We start from the raw sequence: 27,139 nt of genomic DNA, 5'->3' as shown, positions 1-27,139 counted from the left end.
ATTTTTTATCGTGTCTCAGCTACGTTCAGAAATTGAGTACAGCAATTTGTTGTACAATTGAGAACACATCTTAATTCAGGTGTTTTTTTATAAAAGAAAACTGAATCAATTAGTAAAGGTTTTGGGTGTGCCGATCACCCTCTGACTCATATCTTCCTCCTTCCACCTTCCACCGCCAGTATTCAATCTTTTGAACAAACCACTCTTGAGTCAACCTTAACATTAACTCAAGTAGTTACGATCCCATCTATCCTATAATGAGAGAAGATCCCCAGATTAGTCCCATCCATGGGGAAAAGATGCCCAGGCAGATGTGAAAATTTGTAAGAGCCTCTTTTCAATGAAAGCAGGTGAAATTAAGCAAATTGAGTCATAAGTTCACATCATTGCCCACTTCTGGAAAGAGGTGGATATGTGAGAACTTCAGAAACACAATAATCATGGCCACTTTAAGAAATGAGATAAATCCAACTGTGGTAACCAAAGAGATGTCCTCCCTGCTGTCTGCCACAGGGTGATCCTCAATTGTCTCCTCCCAGTGACGAAAGAGATGCTTCATGAATCACAGTGTGGATTCCATGCACCTCGAGACACAATGAGCATAATTTTCACTGAGTTCAATTCTGAGAGGAAAAAGGGAGCAGCATCAATCTACCAGATACGGCCGCACAAGAGCTTTGATTCCATTAATCAAGAGTATCCTTCTGAAATCTCTCTGTCTGCAGAAATCCAGCAAATCCATGTCCGTCTTGCATCTGCTTCATGATGGCGAACAAGCCATGATTTTAATGAGAAGATCCACAGGAGACCCAATCCCAGTGCAGATTGGTGTCAATCAAGGCTGTAACATTTCATCAACACTTTTCCCAGTCTTTCTCTCTGCAAAGCTGCACCTGACCTTCACGTAGCTCCTCAATGGAGTAAAGCTAATCTACAAGACAAATGGGAAACTATTCAAGCTACACTGTCATCACACTGGAACCAGTCACCCCAACTTGTACATGCGCATGTTTAGAGGCCAAGTTCTAAGTCATTGCCAACTTGTTCACTAAAGCGTAGGAGAGAACAGGCCTTGCACTTCACATCTGCAGAGCGGAGGTCCCCTAACAACTGCTCCCTCTGAACAATACCTCTGATGATGAAGATCAATGATGAGACCCAAACAATGTGGACCATTTCCTTTACTTCAGGAGCCACCTCTCTACGAAAGCTGACATTCAGCTGAAATTCACCATCAGCTGCAGGATGCCAGCATCTTATAAAGGAGTGAAGATCAAGACCACAAACTCTGCACGAAACTCTTTGTCTCTGGGCAGCAGTAATCCCAGCCCTCCTGTATGTTTCTGAAACATGTATTACCTCCAGCAAACTCACTGGAGGGATACCACCAGCAATGTGTCTTCAAAATGCTCCAGATTCATTGGTAGGTTGGAAACCAATGTGTGTGTTGGGTCTCCTGCACCAGCACATGGTTCTCATTGCAATCAGTTGGCTCCAATAGACAGGCCACGGCATTCAGTTGTAAAACACCAGACTCCCAAAACAAACTCCCTGTTCTAAGCTTCAAAACAGCAAAGGAGTACCAGTTGGACAGAGGAAAGAATTCGAGGACGTTTTCAAAATCTCCTTGGAAAATGTAACTTGGAAAATCAACTCTTGGGAGTTCCTGGAATGGGATTGAGAACCTCAAATTCATTCATCAGAAGCACATGGAAGCCCAGCGTAAATAGTAGGAGGAGTGTATGACCTCCCAAACTGCCCACCTGCCCCAGCTGTGGCAGGGCCCACAGATTCCAGTTCAGAAGCAGAGTACTGGAGTGAAAACAAGTCATCCAGAAACTGCAAACTGCCAAAGAGAAGAATATTCACCATAGCTACCAAATGAATTTACTTGAACAATCATGCTACTTTTTGCTTTCTCAGGAACATCGGAGGCTGAGAGGTGACCTAATGGAAGTATAAAAAATTTTGAGGGGCATAGATAGGGTAGATAGAGACTCTTGCCCAGGGTGAAAATGTCAAATACTGGAGGGTATAGATTTAAGGTGAGAGGGGAAAAGTTTAAAAGATCTGCGGGGCAAGTTTTTTTACACAGAGGGCATTGGGTGCCTGGAACAGGCTGCCAGGGGTGGTGGTGGAAGCAGATAACGGCAGCAAATGTTGAAGAAGCATTTAGACAGGCCGTGAGCAGGCAGGGAGTGGAGGGATACGGGCCGTGAGCAGCTGGGGGGGGGGTGGAGGGATACGGGCTGTGAGCAGGCAGGGAGTGGAGGGATATGGGCCGTGAGCAGGCAGGGAGTGGAGGGATACGGGCCGTGAGCAGGCAGGGAGTGGAGGGATACGGGCCGTGAGCAGCTGGGGGGGGGGTGGAGGGATACGGGCTGTGAGCAGGCAGGGAGTGGAGGGATATGGGCCGTGAGCAGGCAGGGAGTGGAGGGATACGGGCCGTGAGCAGGCAGGGAGTGGAGGGATACGGGCCGTGAGCAGGCAGGGAGTGGAGGGATACGGGCCGTGAGCAGGCAGGGAGTGGAGGGATACGGGCCGTGAGCAGGCAGGGAGTGGAGGGATACGGGCCGTGAGCAGGCAGGGAGTGGAGGGATACGGGCTGTGAGCAGGCGGGGAGTGGAGGGATACGGGCCGTGAGCAGGCAGGGAGTGGAGGGATACGGGCTGTGAGCAGGCGGGGAGTGGAGGGATACGGGCCGTGAGCAGGCGGGGAGTGGAGGGATACGGGCCGTGAGCAGGCAGGGATACGGGCCGTGAGCAGGCAGGGAGTGGAGGGATACGGGCCGTGAGCAGGCAGGGAGTGGAGGGATACGGGCCGTGAGCAGGCGGGGAGTGGAGGGATACGGGCCGTGAGCAGGCAGGGAGTGGAGGGATACGGGCCGTGAGCAGGCAGGGAGTGGAGGGATACGGGCCGTGAGCAGGCAGGGAGTGGAGGGATACGGGCCGTGAGCAGGCGGGGAGTGGAGGGATACGGGCCGTGAGCAGGCAGGGAGTGGAGGGATACGGGCCGTGAGCAGGCGGGGAGTGGAGGGATACGGGCTGTGAGCAGGCGGGGAGTGGAGGGATACGGGCCGTGAGCAGGCGGGGAGTGGAGGGATACGGGCCGTGGGATTAGTTTAAATTGGCATCATGGCCTGTACAGTCCTTGTGGGCCAAAGAGCTTGTTCCTGCGCTGTACAGTCTGTGTTCTGTATTGTATTGGTGTCCTGTAATGCTGTACCGCAGGTACATAATGGCAGAGAGATTGCAGGTGTGGTACCTTTCATGGTGAGTGTCACGAATGGGATGCTTTAACTTTCAGATCACATTATATTTGCAATGCAAATAGCTGGAAATGCAAATTGTATTGGTGTGTTGTAGCCCATAGAATATTTGGAACGTTATGAATGTTGTGGCCAATGGTCTATCTCATGAGCCAATAAAATCCAGGGAAAGAGAAAGAAATAGAGTCAATTTAGAAACCGAGAAGGAAAGTAGAGAGCGGTAAGAAAGAGCAGAGAAGCCACTGAAGGGAACAGTACAACACCATTACAGTGAAGGAGCTGCAGAAGAGGACATTGGAATCAGTTGTGTTTGAGAATTATGTGGAAGCAAAATACTGCAGGTTGTTAACTGCAGTTCTTAACAACCGGAAACGCTGGAAGTATTCAGCAGGTCAGACAAATCCAGTGACAGCAAAGTGAGCTGAGATTTCAGAGTCAAGACCTTCCATTCAATGTGATGAAAGTTATAGAGAATGATCACTGATCCGAAACGTCAGCTCAGCTTCTCACTCCAGCATCTGTTTTCTTATGTATGTTTGGGAGTTTTATTGGTTCTTGTGATTTAATCAGAAGATAGTGGCTGCATGAACTGTTCAGACCACATTTTAAAAATGTCTTCGAAGTAAAATTTAATTTCCATTTGGATGCTGGATCAATAGCTGGAATAGCACAAAACAGATTTATTTAAAATAAAAAGATTTTTACAAAACCTCTGGGAACAATTCAATACCTGCTATATTGAGACTGCAGTTTCATTTTTCTTTTGCTACCTTGGCCTCTAAGGTTGACTTTATCAGAACCATAAATCACATCATCAATAAGCTTCTTACAACATGAATTGTCCATAATGAAGGTAGCAGCAAGATTTGGTTGAATTTATTGTATCAATCCAGTATTCTCATGACATAGAATTAATTTCACTTGGGAAGATTCCATTTTTGTTCTTCTGAAGCTGAGTGGCGAGTGGAGAGATGTCCAACAGCTTATGGGGAGCTGGACCTGCTGCCATTCCTCTGCCACGAGTTGTTTCTTTTAAATGGATTAACAATATATGCCGGCTGTATATGCCATTATTTTTCCAGACATTCTGGGGCAAATAATTGTCAGTATGACCCATCGAAAGGGGAAGAAACTGGCTGCCTTGTGCATTGATTTCAATGGTGACATTGAGTGGAAAGTTATTTTTTTATTAGTCCTTGTTGGGACCTGCTCCCGCTGGCTGGGACAGCACTTATTGCCCATCCCTATTGCCCCTGAGAATGCAGTGCTGAGCTGCCTAGCAGCACAAGTGAAGGTGCTCCTGGAGTGCAAGAGGAGACAGCTCCACGATTGGACCCAGCAACAATGGTGACACCTTTCCCAATCAGGGTGGAATGTGAGGGAAGAGAACCTGCAGGTGCTGGTGTTCCTGCGCACCTGCTCCCATCTCCTTTTTAGGTGGAAGTCATTGTGGATTTAAGAGGTGCTGTTGGTGCAGCTTGAGTACATCACAGCAGTGCCCTTTGTAGATGGCACACACTGTAGCCACTGGTGTGCCAGAGATGAAGGTAGTTGATGGGGTGCCAGTCAAAGGGACTGCGTCCTGGATGGTGTTGGATAAAGAGGCAAAGTCACAGAGTTATACAGCACGGAAACTGGTCCTTTGACCCAACCCCTCCTTGCCAACCAAGGTGTCTACCTGAGCTAGTCCCATTTGCCTATGTTTGGCCCAATCCCTTTAAACGTTTCCTATCCATGTACCTCTCCGGATATCTTTTAAACATTGTAATTTACCTCTACCACTTCCTCTGGTAACTTGTTCCACATACCCACCACCCTCTGTGTGAAAAGATTGCTCCTCAGGTCCTCTTTAAATCTTTCCCCCTTCACCTTAAGTTATGTTCTCTAGTTTTAGACTCCCCTACCTTCTCCTTAGAGTTTCTCCTAATAACTCAAGCCTCTACTCCTGGTTAATATCCATGTGAATCTTTCCTGCACCCTTTCCAGCTCAGTGACATCCTTTCGACAGCCAGCTGACCAGAACTGCGCACCATGCGGTCTCACCAATACCTTGTGACGTCCCAACTCCTGTACTCAGTGCCCTGACAGATGAAAGCAAGCATGCCAAGTGCTTTCTTCACCACCTTGTCTACCTGTGTTGCCACTTTCTGGGAACTAGGTACCCCTAGGTCTCTCTGTTCTACAGCATTCTCCAGGGCCCTACCATTACTGTGTAAGTCATTGCTCTCCTTCACTGGTTTTATTTATGGCTTTTTAGAGAAAGAGAGAGAGAGATGCCAGCGACCCGGGTTCAATCCTGCCGCTGTCCGTAAGGAGTTTGTACGTTCTCCCCGTGTCTGCGTGGGTTTCCTCCGGGTGCTGCGGTTTCCTCCCAATTCCAAAGATGTACGGGTTAGGAAGTTGTGGGCGTGCTATGTTGGCGCCAGAAGATTGGCAACGCTTGCGGGCTGCCCCCTGAACACTCTCAGTAATGCAAAAAGACTCATTTTGCTGTGTTTCGATGTACATGTGGCTGATAAATAAATATTTTATCTTTTAAAGGTTTAGTTTGTGGCACCATCCGTTTACATGGCAAGACTCTGTTCTGTTACACTAAAACTGTCCTTCTCCTTTGTTTGCAGGATTTAGCAATTCAGAGCGCATGTGTGACAAAGAGTTTCTAATTCGCAGGGCAGCTACAAATCGTGTTTTGAACGTCCTTCGACACTGGGTTTCCAAGCACTCTCAGGTACAGAATCTTTGAGCATTGAACAATGCACACACACACAGTACTAGTTCAAGTAATTCTTGTCACTGTCTTACTTCCCAGAATGTGTCCATTTTTCTGAAGTATCTGAGATGCTTTGGGTTGTGTTGTTACCTGAACGTTGCAAAGATTGACTGAAAAGTCAAATGTTTGTCACTTTAATGCAGTTGAGTTAATGAGTCATGCAGGTAGCTCTGTTTGACTGGAGCTGTGAACATGAGAAGCCTGTATTCTGGACTGAGGGATTAGAACAAAGCATATTTAGTTAATTGTTATAAACCCAGATAATAAAAACAGAAAATGTTGGAGGCAGTCAACAGGTCAGGCAGCGTGTGTGAAAAGAGAAACTGTTAACATTTCAGAATGAAGGCTGTTGTCAGAATTGGGAAAAGAGGGATAAATAAGTTAGTTTTAAGTTGCAGAGAAGGTGGGTTCGGTGTGGGGTGGGGGGTAGTAATGGATGGAAAGGACAAAGGAATGTCTTAAAGGAAGTCCTGATGAAGGGTCTCGACCCGAAATGTCGACTGTTTATTTCCCTCCATAGATGCTGCCTGACCTGCTGAGTTCCTCCAGCACTTTGTGTGTGTTGCTCCAGACTCCAGCATCTGCAGAATCTCCTGTGTCTCAATGTCTATGAGAGGGTGAGGTCAAGGTTGGCTGGGGTTGTCGTGGGGATAATTAGTGGGTAATGGACAATATCACACATGGATCACTTGCAGCGGAAACAGCAGTTCTGGTACTGATAGAGAAAGCAGGCTACCTGAAGTTGTAGGATTCGGTACTCAGTGCCGAAGGCTGCAATGTGCCACAATGGAAGATCCAGCTTGCTTTCGGCTGTGCTATAACTGTGTCGGAGGCCCCAGCCAGAAACGTCAGAGGGGGAGTGGGATGGAGAATTAAAGTGGTGGGTAACGGGAAACTGATGGTTGCTCCTTAATGTGACAAAAATGAGACAGTCCTGTTGTTTTCATCCAGTTGAACCTCTTGATTATTTGAACCTCTCAATGTGTTAGCATTTACATCTTGAATAATAGTTTGCTTTGTCTGAGATTACATAGGAGCACAGTTAATTTAAAGACCAAGGAAAGATCTTTCCCAGTTGTAATTCGCACTGATGTAACTCTTCATTCTCAAAATGTGCTGATAAACTAGGATATAAAACAAATGAGGTTGTTTTAGCGTGCCTTTTAATTCCACAACTTTAAATCTGTGTATAAGAGGAATACAATATACAGAATGTTTAACATTGATCTTTCTTTTTACCTAGCCTTGACTGTACATTCCCTTCATCTAAAGAACTTTACAGGCAGCTCAGTTGGAGGGAGCAATATTGGCTCTGATGATTCCAACCATCCTAACAGAGCCCAATTCGCAAACGTGCTAAACAAACCTTTGTTCAACTATTAGACATAAGGTTACATTACACCCATCTCCCTGAGTGTGAAACGGTCACGCACGCCTATGGTGGGCAAGGTAGCAGATGCTCATTTCAAGTCAATAATTATATCCAGCTTTTCCTTGGGCACCCAGAGTGTGTGGTAGAACTCCTTAAAACAATGATTGGAAAAAGCTTGATATTTAGTTGGCTGTACTGAGAGTGCATGAGGGCTTCTTATCTCAATCTGAATTCCCAAAAACCCCTCAGAGGTTGATGAAGGGAATGATTTTTTGGCAGAAGAGGTGGATGAGACAATTTAGAACTGAGTGTTCAAGAATGTAAGGACCGGAGGGAGGTGGGGAAGGGGACATGGATGGTGTGAGGAGATTTGCAGAGGGTAGAGAAGAGATTTACCAGAATTGTTACAGGGATGAGAGATTTTACAAGGTTAACGAAGTTGGGGTGGTTTTCTTTGGATCAAAGGAGGTTTCGAAGAGATTTAACAGATGTGTGCAAGGTTATGACCAAATTAAATAAGTTGATGGTGGAAAGCTGTTTGCATTAGCAGGTGCCAAAAGGATGAGGGGGTATGGATTTAACATCTAGGCAAAAAATACAGGGAAATGGGAAGAAGGACTTTTTACGCATCAGAATCCCTCAAGGTTGCCGCACAGGTCGATAGGGTTGTTAAGAAGGCGTATGGAGTGTTGGCCTTCATTAGTCGAGGTATTGAGTTCAAGAGCCACGAGATGATGTTGCAGCTCTATAGAACTCTGGTTAGACCACACTTGGAGTATTGTGTTCAGTTCTGGTCACCTCATTATAGAAAGGATGTGGAAGCTTTAGAGAGGGTGCAGAGGAAATTTACCAGGATGTTGCCTGGATTGGAGAGCATGTCTTATGAGGATAGACTGAGTAAGCTAGGGCTTTTCTCTTTGGAGAAAAGGAGGATGAGAGGTGACTTGATAGAGGTGTACAAGATGATAAGAGCCATAGATTGAGTGGACAGTCAGAGACTTTTTCCCAGGGTGACAATGGCTAACACGAGGGGACATAATTTTAAGGTGATTGGAGGAAGATATAAGGGGGATGTCAGGGGTAAGATTTTTATACAGAGTGGTGGGTGCGTGGAACGCACTGCCAGCAGAGGTTGTGGGGGCAGTACATTCGGGACATTTAAGAGACTCTTGGATAGACACATGAATGATAGAGAAATGGAGGGTTATGCGGGAGGGAAGGGTTAAATAGATCTTAGAGCAGGATAAAAGTTCAGCACAATATTGTGGGCCGAAGGGCCTGTACTGTGCTGTTGTATTCTATGTTCTAAATGGTAATGACTTAGAATTTACTGGTTGAAATAATCTTAAAATGAAAAACTGAATAGGGATGAGGAAAATAAACCTGCAGGTTATGGGGATAGGTTGGAAAAATGGCATTTGACAGGATGGTTCACAGAGAACCAGAATGGGCTCTGTGGACCAGATTGTCGTAATTACTCTATGGTACTGCACTGTTAAATTTGATAGAATATTCGGATGACATTCCACTGGCAGGAGGTGGGTGATAACTAATGATACTGTTGTAAAATGAGGTCCTGTTTCACTTGTACACATTTTATCCTAACGTTGAAGGTTAATTTCAACAGCAATGAATTAGGTATATGAACTGTATACCCAACTAGATCATGGGGACTAAGTCGCCTCTGGCTGTGTTGTGTATAACTGATATAAATATTACTGCTCTGTTACAAATCCAGAAGCCGCTGTAAATCCACAACACCCTTCTGTCATCCTTCTTAAAGAGAAAAGACAAGTTAAGTAGTTTTGGGGAATGACCTATTGAAGAATGGTCACTTTGGCACGATCACGTGTCATTTGCTCAATAAGTTTTGCACTGATGTGAACACATTGACAAAAGATCTGCTGCTGACTAATTGGGTAATCAGAGTAAAAACGCTTCAATGTACATTCACTGCAAAATATTGTCAGGAGAAGCACTCATTCCTTCACCAGTGCTGGGGAAAATAATTTATTTTAATATTTATATTAAATATCTGCATCACAAAGAACAATTTCTGTGAGTTTTCTCATTTTACCCAGTTCTAACAGTGTTTCTTTGCTTTATCTGATGTAACAACGACAAATAAAAATGCAGCAAGGTGATGTCTATCCTGCATTAAATCCCCTGAGAGATTGTTTTTTATTCTAGAATGCTGGCCAAACCTTTGATGGAATCAAATTAATTAGAGACACTATTGGTTTGCTTGAATAGAGTTTGACAGCCCATCTACACTGTGTACCCAAAATCCACGGCAACAAACTAGTAATTGCAAAATTTCTAGGGCAAATGTGTCTATAAGCATGGAAATGTTTTTGACAATTTGACAATACCTTGTGGTGCTAGAACATTCTCAGCTTTGCACATTGCAGTGATATAATCAAATTAGATGGGAGATAAAAATCCAGGTGAAGTAACAATTCAGCTGCATTTCATCCAGTCTAGAGTCGTGTGTTCATCGTTCACAGTGTGGTTTCCTCTACACTGGTGTTGGTATTGGTATTGGTTTATTATTGGCACTTGTACCAAGGTACAGTGAAAAACTTGTCTTGCATACCGATCATACAGGCCAATTCATTACACAGTGCAGTTACATTGAGTTAATACAGAGTGCATTGAGGGAAGTTTAAAAATGTAGGACGATTATAGTAAGGGTGATGAGTAGATCTGTAGAGAGCAGCTTGCAATGAGTCATCACGCTCTGGTGCCAAATTGCAATATAAAGCCAGACTTGGATTGGGTAACTGCTTTGCAGACCACCTGCACTCAGTCTGCAGGGGTGATCCTGAGCCTCCTGTCTAATTCTTAGTCACACTCTCATACTGACCTGTCTGTCTGTGGCCTCCACCACTGCCACAGTGAGGTCCATCATAAACTAGAAGAACATCTCATCTAGCACTTTGCAAACTTCTCGAATGAACACTGAATTTTCCGACTTCAGGTAAACTGCTGAAATGGGAGCATCATTTCCAATGATCCCTTGAATATCCCTTTCTCATCCTGTTTCTGTAAAATACCTTGCTAACAGTCAGTACTCGTGCTCCTTTTCACCTGATCTGCCTTATCTCTGGTCTTTTGTCATGGACCTCACTCCTCCCGCAAACTCTGCTTCAAAATCTGTAAACTCTCCACTCATTGCCGAGTTCTGAGGGAGGGTCACTGACCTCAAACATTAACTGGTTTCTGTTTCACAGATGCTGTTTGACTGGCTGAGTTTTTCCGGCATTTCTGACTCTGTTAGGGTTCAGATCTGTGGCAAAGTTTGTTCTGTGTTATTGCCGATGTTACAGTTATCGTGATTTACTCCATTGGCAATAGTTTCAGGATTTGCCATGGGAGATTGAAATTGAGTTATATGACATTAATTGGGTTTTGTCATAAAAGCAGAATGTTATTGATGTGCTGGTCAGAGCCACCTCCAGATGCATTCTGGTCATATTTGTGGCCAGGAGGATGTGGGGGGAGAAAAAGTCATGCAATCTGGTCCCCTCGAAGCTCAGAACACTCCAGGGTATTAGATAATGTGTATTTCTGCAAAGGCATATAATCACTGTTTGTCTCTTTGCCTGTCTCTCTCTGCGTGTGCCTGTCTCTCTCTGCGTGTCCCTCTCTCTCTCTGTGTCTCTCTCTCTCTCTCTCTCTCTCTCTCTCTCTCTCTTTGCCTGCCCCCCCCTCTCTCTCTATACATATATATGTAATTGGAATTCAAATCTAACAACAAGGGCAAAATAACATAAAAGAAAACCTTTGAGTCAAGTCAGCACTCTTCTTACTGTGGCATCTTCTGCAGCGAGGAACAGATACTGTGGCAAGTTCCACACTAGATCAATGTTATAAAGACACAGAGAGCAGCTGGTCACATGATATGTTTCATGATGGGACACCAACCAGTGTACAATATACCGCCTGAAGTGATTAACAAAAAACCTTCCGTGGAAGTATACAAACTGAGAGGTGAGCCTCTCCTTTGCAACACGTATTTTACAAGGGCATTTAGCTTATGGAAAGTTGGTCAGAGCCAGAATTCATAACTGCAGGACCTCTTGGATTCGCATGTGGTGAGCATATAATTCTTGTGCTAGCTGTAATCATCTGGGTCATGTTACTAAGCATTATATCACTGAGAACTTTGTCAGCATCTCATAAAATTTTAAAAAATGGACATCTAGGCTGAGAAATTTGGTCCATGCCTCCAAAGGTGCTTGTTGGGCCAAAGAATATCTTGTTCATGGACCTGATACTAGGAACTTTAGTAGTGCCAGAGGTCCCAGGCCTCATGTGCAACTGAATTGGCTGAGCACGATGACAGGTTTTACCTACAGGTCTGGGGATCGGGCTGAATGCAGGTTCGAGCAGCTGTTGGCAGGAGACAGACCTGGGCTGTGAGGAAGATAGGAAGATACCGGAGGCCTGTAACTAGTGGTGTGCTGTAGGGATTGGTGCTGGGTCCATTGTTGTTTATCTTCTATATTAATGATTTAGATGATGTCGTGAACTGGATCAGCAAATTTGCAGATGACACCACAATTGGGGGCATTGTGGATAGCGAGGAAGGCTATCAAAGCTTACAGCGTGATCTGGACCAGCTGGGAAAATGGGCTGAAAAATGGCAGATGGAATTTAATGCAGACAAGTGTGAGGTGACGCACTTCGGGAGGACAAACCAGGGTAAGAATTTCACAGTGAATGGTAGGGCTCTGAGGTGTTCAGTAGAACAAAGGGACCTGGGAATACAGGTCCATAGTTCCTTTAAGGTGGCATCACAGGTAGATAGGGTTGTAAAGAGAGCTTTTGGCACTTTGGCCTTCATAGATCAGGGCACTGAGTACAGGAGTTGGGATGTTATGTTGAAGTTGTACAAGACATTGGTGAGGCTGAATTCAGAGTATTGTGTGCAGTTCTGGTCACCTACCTACAGGAAAGATATCAATAAGCTTGAAAGAGTGCAGAGAAAATTTACAAGGATGTTGCTGGGACTTGAGGACCTGAGTTATAGGGAAAGGTTGAATAGGTTGGGACTTTATTCCCTGGAGCAGGAGAATGAGGGGAGATCTTATAGAGGTATACAAAATTATGAGGAGTATAGATAGGGTGAATGCATGCAGGCTTTTCCCCCCTCAGGTTGGGTGAGACTAGAACTAGAGGACATAGGTTTAGGGTGAAGGGTGAAATATTTAAGGGGAATCTGAGGGGAAACTTCTTCACTCAGAGGGTGGTGCGAGTGTGGAACGAGCTGCCAGCGGAAGTGGTGGATGCAGGTTCAATTGTAACATTTAAGAGAAGTTTGGATAGGTGCATGGATGGGAGGGGTTTGGATGGATCTGGTCCGGGTGCAGGTAGATGGAACTAGGTAGAAGATCAGGTCAGCATGGAATAGATGGGCAGAAGGGCCTGTTTCTGACCTGTAGTGCTCTGTGACTCTATAGGTTGGCATCATTCAATGTGTGGGTTGGTAGACAGTCACTACAATGTTTGGGGATTAGTGAGCAGAGGTCCGGTGGTCAGTAGCAGGGTCAGTGATTGAATCTGAGGATGGAACTTGCAGTCGAAGGAATTGGCAGATGGATGTTGGGAGTGGGAGTCAGTGATGGGGAAGATTTCAGGTGGGGCAGAGAATCAGTGGGTGCCCAGGGAGATGAGATGATGACCAGCAGCTTGGAGGTGTGGAGGTTACTACTGTGGGGCTAATGAGGGGAGCTGACCGCACAAGGGAGGGCCTGTTAAATTAATCACGCAAAGGGAACCAATTAGAGACCAGTTCCTGTGTCAATCCAGGACCTCTTTTATCAGGCCCACTTTACACTAATCAGGAGCAGACTTCAAATGAGTGGAAGTCTCCTTCTCTGTGAACAGCCCACAAACTTTGTGCCATTGGATATTTGGAGTGGCTGTGATGATGCCGTGTCACATGCCCAGGACCCTCTGTGTTAAAGCACAAGATGCACAAAGGACACCGAATGAAAATTGAGAACTTTACAATTCAATTGCCAGTTTTCAATTGTTTTTTTTCATAGAAATTGAATCAAGTAACACACAGACTATGGTATAATGTCATTGTTTCCAGGCACTCGTGCTTGGGCTCCCAATTTTACACCCGTGCTTTGTGTATGAACCTCCAGTATTCAACTGTTCCAGTGATGCTCGAAGTAAGCGAAGGGTGACCTATGGCTGAATGTTGGAAATAACGGGAAATATGTGAATTCTGGAGCTCTAAAGGAAAACAAACATGTTGGTTACATCCTTCTAGAGAAAGGATATATCAATCTTTATGTGTACCTGGTTGACCAACACCAGCATTTGAACAGTAGAAGTATTGACAATTCATTTGGACAATCAAATTCCAAATGTGTGCACTGTTCTTTCGACAGAGAAAAACAGATATCTATGTGACATTTTCTTGCTCTATAGTGGCCTGAATTTTATCAAAATGAAAAACATGTTTAGGTTTTGGAAATGTTGAGAAAATTTAGATAAATTGTCCTTGTGATCTGGTATTGATATTAAGCATGCTTTGGGCTGCAAGGATGAATTTTTATTAATCATGGTCTGCATGGGTTTTTATGTAAAATCTTTAATAATATGAGCCTTCCATTTCAATATTGAGAAATAATTGGTTGTGCGGAAATGTTTACACAGGCAAAAATGTCAAGAGCTTTTCGTATAGCAGGATCTGCTGACATAATGTGGACTTCCATCTGTGAATACAAATGAGTTTATTATTTTCTAATTGCTCAGGATTTCGAGATGAACAGTGAACTGAAGTCAAACGTTATAAATTTGTTAGAGGAAGTGATGCGTGATCATGACCTGCTACCCCAAGAAAGGAAAGCCACAGCCAACATCTTAAGGTAATATTTTTCTACCTTGCTAAAAGTTCCTCATTGAGAGATGTCTGTGTGTACCACATTCAAATATAGTTTAAATATATAAAAAAAAGATGGCAGAACTTTCTTTGATTACCCAAAGTATCACTCTTCTAAAGGCATCAAGTGTACAGAGGTTCTGAATGTAGAAGCAAGTAACTAGTATAGAATTTGTACATGATCCTGGATTAGGGAACTCTAGATTTTTATTGAGACACAAGAGAGACAGCAGATGCTTTAACCTGGAGCAACACACAAAGTGCTGGAGGAACAATGGGTTAGCAGTATCCATTTCCCTCCACAGATGCTGCCTGACCTGCTGACTTCCTCCAGCACCCTGTGTGTTGCTCCAACAAGATGTCACACATTTAATATAATCACAATAAAAATGAAGGAGAAAAATCTCCAACTTGAACCACGGTAGTTTGTGTGGTGGTGAGGATGCTCACTGCAGTGCTGTGAGACAGAAAGTTGTCATACTAGGCCCAGTGAGGATTCAGGGAGTGACATTTCCCAGATACTGTGAGACCTGAAGAGGCACATGGGTAACCGTTCCCATTTGTCTCTCGGTTTTTGAGCTGGAAGTTTTTGGAGTGCTCAGTGTGTTGATACAGTCAGCAAAAACATATCCCCAGTTCAGCCAGAATTCATTGAGCTGTATGGCAAACAGAAATTAGTAATACATTCTCATGCTGAGTGTAATTAGTCCTGGTTAATTAATCTGTTTATTTAATAATGAATCAAGTCCTAATGACATGGATTGATTTTGTTGTCAACACCTGTGTTGTATTTCCTTCTAATCTGCATTGAACTCTGTCAGTGCCCTCTCACAGGATGAACTGGACGATGCTCAGCTGAGGATGGAAGTTTTATTACAGATGGTGAGTGTGCCTACTATAAAACATCTACAGAGTAGCCCATTTAAGTAGTTTATGAATCCAATTTAATAACAACAATTATAAAGCAGCTTTACTATTAACATATAAACTGCAGTCTATCCACGCCCTTTCCTACTAACCCTACAATTCTATGTAATTTTATTAAATATGGTATTTTTAAGTGCTTAACTTAGAAGGCAACAAACTAAAAATAATCTGAAATTGAAATAATTACTTAAACAAGGTCTGTCCAATATATGAGGTTTCTGTTTATTGCCCTTACAGGCAGAATGAGTTAGCACTGGCCTTTCGCCCTGAAGTCCTCAATCCAAAACCCACCCAGATTGTTGGATTAAAATCTCCACTCTCTGTTGCTTGGACCCACCTAAACTGCCTGATTCAGTTCCTAATGGGCAAAGCACCAAAACATTAACTACTAATCTGTTGCTCATTATCATTCTGACCCTGGGTGGCCACACGATGGATACTTTATGAAATGAAGAATAAGGTTGTTCTGTTCTAATAATAGTGTCCTTCTGTGGCTGAAGGTGAGGTTATTGCTTGTACACTCTGCCTCTGGATGGGCTATATCTGACACGCGCGTGTATCAATCTGTTTCTCTGGGGTTTCTGCATATCATTGACCAGTGTTATGACAAATTGTCACGAGAACCTCCACAAAAACCTGAGCCCAATGGGATACACCACATTTCAAAAATTGGCAAAAACATCTCATGAACTCAGCATTAATCAACAAAGAAACAGCGAAAACGTCACCTGACCCTTTCAGATGAACTGTTGTGTCAGAAGCAGATTCTGGATTTCCAAGCGACCTCCTGTCACCCATGCAAAAAGGTCACAAAATAATATTACATTTTAACCATGATAAATCTGAAGAAAAAATAAGCATGTAACATCCAGGTTTATCTCAAATTACTGACGAGAAAGACATTCGTATTTTTGCCGAATATTCTAAATATTGACCTGGGAACTGTTATTGTTGAAGTAGGACCTCAGGAGCTGTTCCATTATAAACTCTTGCAAAAAAAAAAAGGCCAATTTTAAAAGGTGACAAACCCTTCCCATTAAAATGCCCTTCTTCCCTTATTATTGTGGTGGCCCAGGGTGATGAATTAGCAATATCCACACTTCCATGAAGAGTGTGTAATTGGCTTTGTTTGTCCCTGATCCCAGCATTGCAATGATTACATTTTACAAACTCATAAAATGCATAAACTTTATTAGCAGTGACAAGAAAGATGCAGTGGAAATCTTTTCCACAGTGAGTGCTTTTAGTGTGTCTGAGCTGTTCTTGGCTGTATCAATATTTTGATAAATCTGATAATCTTAATAAACATTTAAGAGAAGTTTGGATAGGTGCATGAATGAGAGGGGTTTGGAGGGATATGGTCTGGGTGCAGGTAGATGGGACTAGGCAGAAGATCAGGTCGGCATGGACTAGGTGGGCAGAAGGGCCTGTTTCTGTGCTGTAGGGTTCTGTGACTCTATGATAACAAAAGTGGAAAACAAGCCTTCACCACAAAGTGTACACTGCTCTGCCTGTTCGTTTTGTTCTTTTGATGTCACAGAAGACATAGTATTATTTATTAGAAGTAAATTAATTAGATAATCCCTGATGCTCAAAATTTACCACTGTGGGGAAATTTTTTCTATTGCAGCTACTTGATGCATTCTCATAAAACCAAAACTTCAAGAGGTTTTATGGTTTTATTGTTGTTATTTTATAATCCAATAAATTTACCATGTTATCTGGTATGATTTGTATTAAAGATTCCATCTGAACAATATTTCAAAATCTGCAATTTTATAATTTAATCCCAATGGCGCCTCACTTTCTATGTCAATACTAATCAGCCAAATAATGTAATTCTTTACAGACAGATGGCCCCAGGATGGAATCCTTTGAGACTCTGTCAGTCATGGAAATGGCAGAACAGTTGACGCTCCTTGATCATATTGTTTTCAGAAGCATACCATACGAGTGAGTTTGAATTTGTTTCGAGAAAAGCTTTGATGATGCATCAGTCTGTCTCTCAGCATTCAAACTTTATTTCATATGCTAACAGCAACTAAAGAATGCAATTTGAATCTCTCTACCTGGGAGAGATTAATTGAGCCAAAGCATGATTCTCTGATACTCTGGTCCTGTTAAATATTTAAGACCTTTATATAGGACTGAAGGATATTTAGAAGGCTGCAGGAAAAAAAATTTTCTCATCACCTTTTTATGGGCAAATTCTCACCAGATTAGGTTTGAAATGAAGGTTCTAGTTCCTGAAACATGTAGGCTTCTTTGACTATTTCACACTGAGATGCATTCCATTATCTGTTCAACATTTGCAATGGCAGTTTTCACTAGAAATTTGTTTGAGTTTATATTTGGAAGTTCTCATTTCACTTGTTAAGTTGGTGTGATTATTGTATCTATTATTTGATAGCCAAAAGTCAATAACAACATCATAGAATATTTGTACATTGACAAAGATTCCTCTGTATGGGATTCATTTGATTGTAAAAAGGTCTGTCTAAAGTTACAAAGGCTACGTGCAATGGAAATGGAGAACTGCAAAGGAAAGTCTACAGTTTGATTTGAGCTCTCAGTAATATGCAAACTTCCTTTCAGAGAGTTTCTTGGTCAGGGATGGATGAAACTTGATAAAAATGAACGAACACCATACATCATGAAGACTAGCCAGCACTTTAATGATGTAAGTAACTAGATCCTTAAATATTTTAACAATACTGGATTCTAATTATTGATATTAAAGTGGAGGGACAAATGCAAAACCCACAAATACTCTTATTGGATTCAAAAGTCCCACAGGTTTTTAAGACACAATTGGGTAGTGCTTTTGCAATACATTTCTGTTTTTCCTTCTAGTGTTCTGGTTTTTCAAAGAGAAAAGTACCACATCCATAATGCACAAAGTATTTTTTGCCTCAATAAGAAAATTGTCTCCATGAATGATGAATTTTTATTTCCATCAGTAGCATTTGTATTTGATAAGGAATATTTGTTATTTGGTGCATTTTGGCAACATAATTTCAAGGTATATTCTGCAAAGTAAATTGTAGCTGCTCAGAGGGATGTGGAAAGTATTATTGTAAGAGTATAGGTTTGTTGTTTTAATAATCCTGCATAATCCCTATTTATTCCAACCTGCTCCCAAATAGCAGGAGTCATACATTGTCAATTGACAAATTGCTTAACTTCAAAAGAAAAGGAAAAATGAAACCACAGAGGAGATTTGAAACCTGGCCTGGCTATATCACTGTTATAAGAAAGGTACAAAATGGTGACCTATATGTGCTGCTTTTAATGGTAGGTAGCCTGAAACCAATGCCATTTACTTTGTGTATCATGTCAGATGCATAACATAAATAAATTAAATAGGTAAATTGGTTTATTATTGTCACTCGTACTGAGGTACAATGAAAAAACTTGTTTTGCATACAGTTCATGCAGATCATTTCATTACACAGTGCATTGAGGTAGTGCAAGGTAAAACAATAACAGAATGCAGAATAAAGTGTCATTGCGACAGAGAAAGTCCAGTGCAGGTAGAGAATAAAGTGCAAGGTCATAACGGAGGTAGATTATGAGGCCAAGAATCCATCTTATACTAGGGGACTGTTCAGTAATCTTCAAACAGTGGGATAGATGCTGTCTTTGAGCGTGGTGGTACGTACTTTCAGGCTTTTGTATCTTCTGCCTGATGGGAGAGGGGAGAAGAGAGAATGTCCGGGGTGGGAGGGGTCTTTGATTATTTTTGCTGCTTTACCAAGTCAGTGAAAAGTGTAGACAGAGTCCATGGAGGGGAGGCTGGTTTCTGTGATGTGCTGAGCTGTGTCCAAAGCTCTCTGCAGTTTCTTGCAGTCCTGGGCAGAGCAGTTGCTGTACCAAGCCGTGTTGCATCCAGATAGGATGCTTTCTATGGTGCATGGTAAAAGTTGGTGAGTGTCAAAGGGGACAAAGCCAAATTTTTTTAGCCTCCTGAGGTAGTAGAAACACTGGTGAGCTTTCTTGGCCATGGCTTCTACGTGGTTGGACCAGGACAGGCTATTGGTGATGTTCACTCCTTGAAATTTGAAGGTCTCAACCCTCTCGACCTCAGCACCGTTGATATAGACAGGAGCATGTGCACCGCCCCCCTTCCTGAAGTCAATGACCAGCTCTTTTGTTTTGCTGACATTGAGGGAAAGGTTGTTGTCATGACACCACATCACTAAGCTCTCTATCTCCTTCCTGTACTCCGATTCATCGTTATTTGAGATACAACCTACAACGGTGGTATCATCTGCAAACTTGTAGATGGAGTTAGAGCAGAATCTGGCCACACAGTCATGAATGTATAAGGAGTAGAGTAGAGGGATGAGGACGCAGCCTTGTGGGGCGCCAGTGTGGAGAATAATCGTGGCAGAGGTGTTGCTACCTATCCTCACTGATTGCGGTCTTCTTTTCAATACTACTTTTCATTGTAAAAAGCATTGAAAATGTTCTGGCTTTTCATTGTGGTGTAAGTGAAATTTTATGGTGTACTTAATCATGTTGGACAGGCTCGATGCAGGGATGATATTTCCTCTGGATGGGCTGTCTAGAAACAGGGTCACATTCTCAAAATAAGGGATCAGCCACTGAGTACAGACATGAGAAGAAACTGTGGAAGTGCTTGAGTAAACTCACTGAGTAAACTGAAGACGGTGATCATAGGTATATTAAGGAATTCCTGGTCCATGGCGTTCATGCAGGGAAGTGGTTCTGAGCTAAAAGATCAGCCACAACCTCAGTGAATGGTGGATTAGGTATGGAGGTCTGAATGGCCATCTCCTGCTTCAGGTTCTTATGTTTGCTACTGAGCTTCCTCCCCAGCACTAAAATATGTGGTGTCCTTCGCTCCATTCCATTGTAAACATTCAACATATTTTTTGAAGTAACACAAGTAATCTTAAAACAAAGGACAGAATTTGGGTGGCAGGTAGTGCTGCTGCCACACAGCCCCATTGAGTCAAATTCAGTGCTGTTTGTGGGGAGTTTGCATGTTCTCCCTGTGAGCGCGTGGGTTCCCAAACACATTCTGGCAGGTTGATCATCATCTGTAAGTTGCCTCTGGTGTCAGTGGGAATCAGGGTCGGGAGTTGGTGTGAGAATAGGTTACAGGGAAATAAGTGGAGGAATGGGACTGCTGGGGTTGTTCTGCGAGCTAGCATAAATTTGCTGGGCTGAATAGCCTCCTATGTCAAAAGGAGAAATGAAAAATATGAGAAACCAGCAGTGAGCCACCCATGCTTATCTCACAGTAAGCTTAAGATGGTCTTGTCAGTATAACCATCATGATGTCAGCCTCGCAGAGGTTTTGCGTTTGTATGTCTGGGCCAGATCACACCCTCATTGGCAGCCAGCCAAGCCACGCCCCATAGATTAGTCAAGGATTTTGAATGCTATTGATTGTCCTTGATATTCAGAAACATTGAAAAATGTATTACAAATCAATGAAACAATAACAAGTATTTATATTTTTAATTAAAATATAAAGTGAAAACATTTTCAAACAAATAAAATGATTTGTGCAAACTCATTTGATCCAAAAGAATATAAATTAGCTTTATGCTTATCTAGGTCCCACATGAGCATTCCCCTTCATTCAAATGACTGGAATTATTGTCCCGGGACAGGTGTGAGGTGGCAGAAGTTCAGCAAACAAATTGCCTGTGGCTCCTGATGTTGGAATTCAGCAAGTGCACCCTCTGCTGGTCTCTGTCAGGAGTTCAACATTGGAGTGCAATTCAGGAGCTGCCAGTGAAGAACGGCCAACAAGGTTGGCATTTCCGCGCAAATGGGGAAGTTCTTAACTTGTGCGCCCTCCTGCTGAGAAATCTTGGGAGTTCCTTCCCTTCCCTGCAAGTCCCAGCACTTCTTAATGTTATTTTAGCTGTTACTCTGATGTCATGCATTCATCTGATTTTCATTTCATTTTCACATAATTAGTACATTCTCTGCTGTGTGTGAAGATTTTCCCAGTTGATTTGCTCAATCTGCTTTCATGTTGCGTTTATTGATATTTGTGCAAGGCCATGTATGTGCAGATGTGCAATAAAAAGCAGCATCACAGGCACAATATTATTGTTGCCAGAGGGCACAGGTGCCTTTAGCTAGCACCTGACTGCTGGGACACTGTAAAGGGGGACACTACAGAGGTTACATAATCTTCCTGTGCTTTCGCTTTCCTGCTGAGCAGAACATTTTGGAAGCTATTTTCATGCAGGCAATATCTCACTTATTTTAAACAAAGCCGTTTTTTTACTTGTGAAATCTCAGGCACCTTGTAGACCAGAATTTCATTGCTGGTTTTGGTTTGGCCTGTTAATGACTTGCATTCGTTCAGAAATAACTTGGTTATATAATTGAGGAAGATGATATGAATTGATTCAGCTGGAGCTATGGCATGTTTAATGTATTGTGTGTTTTCGGTTGCTATCTAATCGTGCAATAATTTAATAATTGTAGCAATGAAGAAGAAAACATCTCAGATACGGCAATAACATAATAAAATTGGCAGCTGCTAACTTTTATCTTCTTACCATTCTTGCTCATGAAAGTGTACTTTCTTTATTCGTTCTGCACTCTACTTGAGCTGCCATTCATCACATCACAGTCTGAGTCATGCAGCTTACCACAGCGATGTCTTTTCCCCCTCATTCCCTTCCCAATCTTCCCCACCCTGACCTCCTCACCATGAATTTCTACAACCTATAGCTTATCATTACTTTCGTTTAAATTCTTGTTTTTCTTGCTACTTTTCGCACCCTTGATGGCATACTCGACAGTCGGTCTTGGGTCTTCACATGGATAATGAAAGCCGTTGGTCAACAGGAAGCAGACAGGGTGCTAAAAGTAACCTGCCGTTACTCTTTGTCTTAGTCACTTATCACAGACGTTATCTAGACACAGTGCAGCAAACAAAATGCAGAGACCAACAACATTGATGTCTGGTATAAGTGTTAAGTGCAAGGAAATTACTTAGAGGCTGTAGTCAAATATTGGACATTTTTCCGAGGCAAATTGATGGAGTCTATACCCTTCATTCAATTACAGCCATTGTAATTATTTCCTGCTACCAGCTATTCTCTATTTCAAAGATTATGAATGCTCCCCATTTCTCTTTCACTGTCATTTCCTTTTCAGATGAGTAACCTTGTTGCTTCTCAAATCATGATGCATGCTGATGTAAGTTCACGCACAATTTCTATTGAGAAATGGATAGCAGTGGGAGACGTTTGCCGATGTATGCACAACTACAATGGTGTCCTTGAGATCACATCAGCCCTGAATAGAAGTGCCATCTACAGATTGAAGAAAACCTGGGCAAAAGTCTCTAAACAGGTACCGAGCATCAAACATGCAGAGTAGTCCACAGGAGCCTAATACGTTTCTCGTGCCCAAGTGCATTTTGTGTCTGAATATTTTCCTGTTTGTTCAGAGAAAATGAGGAGAAATAGCTATTTAATAAATAAATTCCAGGTTAAACTAATACCATAATAATTCCTCCGTTTATTGTTTACCTCAATGTTACCTTAACGTGACAGAAAACTCACTGTAAGCAATAGACAAATTGCCACATTCTGGAAGAAAGAAAAACGCAGCTCGCTGAAGGCCTGTTTGATGTGATATTTATCCAGTGCTCAGATTCAAATTGAATTTATACTGGTAACGTAACTCTCAGCACAGAGTAGATTTTACAGTTCGCATTCCTGGCAAGGAACTTTATCTAGCAGGGATATGGACTGAGTCCCTACAGGATTTTCTATCCAAGGGCCTGCTGATCGCTATTTGAATTCCCACAGCTCACTACTGGCACACAAATCTTTGAAATGTTTATGGGATCCTGGTGTTTTCCTAAATAAATTGGGGGGAAAGAAGTAAGACAATTTAACTATCTATGTTGAAAAATATCCCAACTCAAGGTTAAAGGAACTGTAATATACTACGTCAATGCCTATTGCATTACTGAGCAAACCAGACAAAATTTATTGAAAATTTATCACTCGCCTTGCTGGCTTGTAAACCAAGTTAACAGTTGCAATGGTACATTGGCCTTGGGCTCAGGGAGATGAACATCCTGTGAGTGTTCTTCTGTACTGGCAGCTACCCATTAATTCCATTTTCCAGTCCGCTGTAGACATTAAGGATAGTGAGACAGATTTGAAGACTAGGTTCTTATTGCTCAGATACTTGGATCAAGTGATTTTGTTTTATTCATTGATAATATTTCAAATTGTAACCTTTTAATCATTGTGTTCATTTGTTTTAGACTAAAGCGCAAATGGACAAGCTTCAGAAAACTGTGTCATCAGAAGGAAGATTTAAAAATCTAAGGGAAACACTGAAAAAGTTAGTGTTACTTTAAGATGTCTGCTCCAGTATGATGCCAGCAAATTTCAGTGTTTGTTTAATATTGATATTTCATTTTGCTATCACATTGTAATCCATAATGCTTGCAATCTAATATTTGTTAACTAAACATTATTAACAGCAGTGATTATCTCGCACCATTCCCAACAATGTATATATAAGGTATTATATTTTTCTTCTTGACAATAGTTAACCCAAATATATTTGATTCTGTGAACTATTTTGAAGTTTTCCAACATGGTAATACGATCCCATATGAAAATCCTTTTGCTAAATGTCTATGTTGCAGTATCATAAGGTACAGTGAGTTTCTCTGGGGCCACAGAATGTATCGCATAAAATAGAACGGAACCATTGAACTTTGAGACATAGCAGACCATTACCCCATGGTGTCCTTGGTGATCGAAGAACTGCTCAGCAACCTAATCCTATATTTCAGCTTTTGGTCCTTGCAGCACTTGAAGTAAACGTTGTTTTCAATACAATGAAGGTGTCTCCCTCCACCTCTCTTCTAGGTAATAAATTCCGGACTCTCCAACTCCTTGTTCTCTTGCTCTCTCCTCTAATTCTTCTTCTAGGGAACCCGAGCAATAGGTCAGGGTTGGTGCATTTAGTGTACAAGAAGATGCAGCGTGTAGAAAGCCTGTGAGAAAGGACAGGCAGTTGAAATGTTCAGTTACTTTAAATCTATGCCATAGATTAATGAATCTCCTTTAATGGAAACCAGAGATTTTTATCCAGCCCTTCTACCTGTGGTATAATTTCATTTTTATTCTACAACTCTCGGCTCCAGGCACTGAGAGGAGACTTATTTCAAATGCCAGTCACTTCCAGGAGAGGAGCAACGGAATGTTAAACCATTAGCCAACAGAGGTTACGTATACTTCCTGAGAGGCATTCTTGGGACTTAACTAAGGGTCACTGCTGGCATTTCCAGGGTCAGCAAACCTCTATGGAAAGCTGTTTGGATGGCAGAAGGTTCAAGAATAAGGATCACTGCATGAATGCAGAGATCAACTTGTATGCCAAGCTTGTATTGGTGTGAATCAACTTTAGCCTTGAATGCACATTGGCTCATTATGTTAGTGCATCATTGTGGCTCCTTCTGTTATTGGAGGTCCAAGTTCCGACTGTGTTATGAATCACTGTTAAACATCATGGAAGAACTGTACATTTTAGAAACTGGATAGAGAATAAAGAGCTCTACGCATGATTTACCTTCCTGTGGCCACCAATAACACCTGACACAATGGAATCACTGAATCATCACTTTCTTCTTGTAATAATTGTGGTATCACTCAGCTCATAAAATCATTTTTCCAAGGCATTGAAGATAAATAAGTGTAAGGTCTATGTAACCAAACCAGGGAACATAAAATACGAGGAATCAGCAATAAAGATGTAGAGAGAAAAGTCAGGGATACAGGAGAAGCCAGAATTGGAGGAGCTCTGAGTTCTCAGAGGATTCTGGACTTGGAGGGCTGAACTAGAGAGGTGTAGGGCACCTGTTCAGTCATTTGAACTCGACTGTGATGGATTCACGGCCAAATAGCCCAACTATTTCCAACTGGGCTCCCTCATGGGTAAAACTGCTGAAAATGTGTCAGCTTGTTAACAGCTTCAGAAAAAACTAGAGAGGAAAGACAAATGTCAACGTGAAATTTTGTTGGAGAGAAGTTGGGGGGGAAGTATTAATCAAAACCCTAGAGCCCAGTGGAAGAAAATCATTGGTTTAGGGGTTTGAAGTTTTTTTTATAATTTTTATTTTTTCTGAAGTTGAGAATGTTACAGCTTGCTCAGACACATTTGAACAATGCTACTGTAACCACAGAATCTCAGCTGGTTCTGGCGTGGAAGGAGGCAGTCTGGCTTGTTGAGTCCGTATGAACTCTGTGGAGGTGCAGCTCAGATGGTAGTTCTCATCCACCCCTCCTCATAGCTCTGAAAATCCTTTCCTTTCAGCTGTTTGTTAACAATGGAATCCACCTCCGTTACTTCCCCTGGCAGTGCATTCCAGACCCCAACCAGTCACTGCATCAATGAAAGTTTTTCTCGTACCACTTTTAGTTGTTTTTCCAATCACCTTCATGCAGTGACCCTGGTTTTTGAACCTTCTGCTTACGGGAACATTTTCCCTCTGTCTATTCTGACTGCACCATGCATGATTTCTAATGGCACCATCAGATCTCTTCACACTATCTTCTGTTCTCAGGAGAAAAGCCTCCAACTTCTTCTGTCAAATCACACAACTAAAATCTCTCATTCTTGTAATCATTTTAGTAAATCTCTTCTGCACCCTCCTCAGAATCCTTCACATTTTCCCTAAATCGAGGAGCACAGAATGACACAATACTCCAGTCGTGAATGAACTAGTGTTCTTAAGAACAGTCATCAGAATGTTCTTAGCCCTTGTAATCTGAATACTAATTGGATGTATGAAGAAACCCCTCATAAAAACAACCAGCCTGGGCACGAACACTATAAATTAATGATAGCCTTCCAATGTTATCTTTTATCATCTTTTGCAGTTGCAATCCACCCTGTGTTCCATACCTCGGGATGTATTTGACTGACCTCGCATTTATAGAAGAGGGGACACCTAATTTTACTGATGAAGGTCTTGTAAACTTTTCCAAAATGAGAATGGTGAGTTTAGTCAATAATGTGAGATGACATCTATTCATAATAAGTCACGGTGTCTGAGGGAGGTTTGGAAATGCATAACCAGGCCCAGCTGGGAGGTGTAACAATGTGCTGGCAACTACTGACAATTGTGTAATGGCACATGGACCAAATTGTGTGAGATTTCTTTGACTTGGGAATTTCTGGAGCCCAGCATAAGTGTGGCAAAGTGGAATCCTGACGTTTCCTTGTCCATCACCAGTCGCCCCTTCCAAATGCTCAGGCAGAGTCATTCAGATGTTCTAACATTGCTTCATGGGATTTAGGCATCACTGCAGCCCAGATTTTACTTCCCATCATTATTGGCCTTGAGAAAGAATGGTAAGAAATTCAGGCCTTGTCGGCAACACCCTCATCCTAAAAATAGAGTTATTTGTGTAATCACAGCAGGTTGCCAGGGATTCATACTTCTGTGATAAGTGGGCTTAGGATGGTATCATCAATACAGCCATTGTAAACTGATGGAGGTGAAGGCTGCCTGTGGAGGAATTGTTCACAAAACCAGAGCAGGTGACATTGGTGCAGAGTCATCTCCACAGCTGGGGTAGGCCGCACCACGCAGAGTCAATTCCCACAGCCAGGGTAGGCCGCACCACAGGGAGTCAGTCCCACAGTGAGGGGGCACTGGGGATGAAATCACTCGTGCAGAATAGGTATGTGAACACCCCAGCATGGAGTCACTCTCACAGGCAGGCTTGGTTACTGAGATCTGTGAGCTTTAGTGTTAGTTATCCTGTTCTAAAATGTTTGATAAGATAAGATAAGATTTCTTTATTAGTCACATGTACATCAAAACACACAGTGAAATGCATCTTTTGCGTAGAGTGTTCTGGGGGC

At 42.5% G+C, this 27,139-nt stretch overlaps 1 protein-coding gene across 1 annotated transcript in view; it reads left to right on the top strand.

Annotated features, from left to right (window-relative positions):
• Positions 1 to 27,139, top strand: part of rasgrf2b (Ras protein-specific guanine nucleotide-releasing factor 2b) — a 155,423-nt gene that overhangs the window by 124,806 nt on the left and 3,478 nt on the right. Inside the window, exons 18-25 of the mRNA XM_052020666.1 lie at positions 5,890 to 5,996; positions 14,185 to 14,297; positions 15,133 to 15,193; positions 17,088 to 17,191; positions 17,834 to 17,918; positions 22,394 to 22,591; positions 23,520 to 23,599; positions 26,149 to 26,266. Of these exons, the coding sequence (XP_051876626.1) occupies positions 5,890 to 5,996; positions 14,185 to 14,297; positions 15,133 to 15,193; positions 17,088 to 17,191; positions 17,834 to 17,918; positions 22,394 to 22,591; positions 23,520 to 23,599; positions 26,149 to 26,266 (866 nt within the window). The remainder of the gene's footprint in view (positions 1 to 5,889; positions 5,997 to 14,184; positions 14,298 to 15,132; positions 15,194 to 17,087; positions 17,192 to 17,833; positions 17,919 to 22,393; positions 22,592 to 23,519; positions 23,600 to 26,148; positions 26,267 to 27,139) is intronic.

The sequence above is a fragment of the Pristis pectinata genome, chromosome 7, assembly GCF_009764475.1.
Source record: "Pristis pectinata isolate sPriPec2 chromosome 7, sPriPec2.1.pri, whole genome shotgun sequence".
NCBI classification, from domain to species: Eukaryota; Metazoa; Chordata; class Chondrichthyes; order Rhinopristiformes; family Pristidae; genus Pristis; species Pristis pectinata.
The sequence above is the reverse complement of the archived record's forward strand: the minus strand, read 5'-3'. Positions and strand labels throughout refer to the sequence as shown.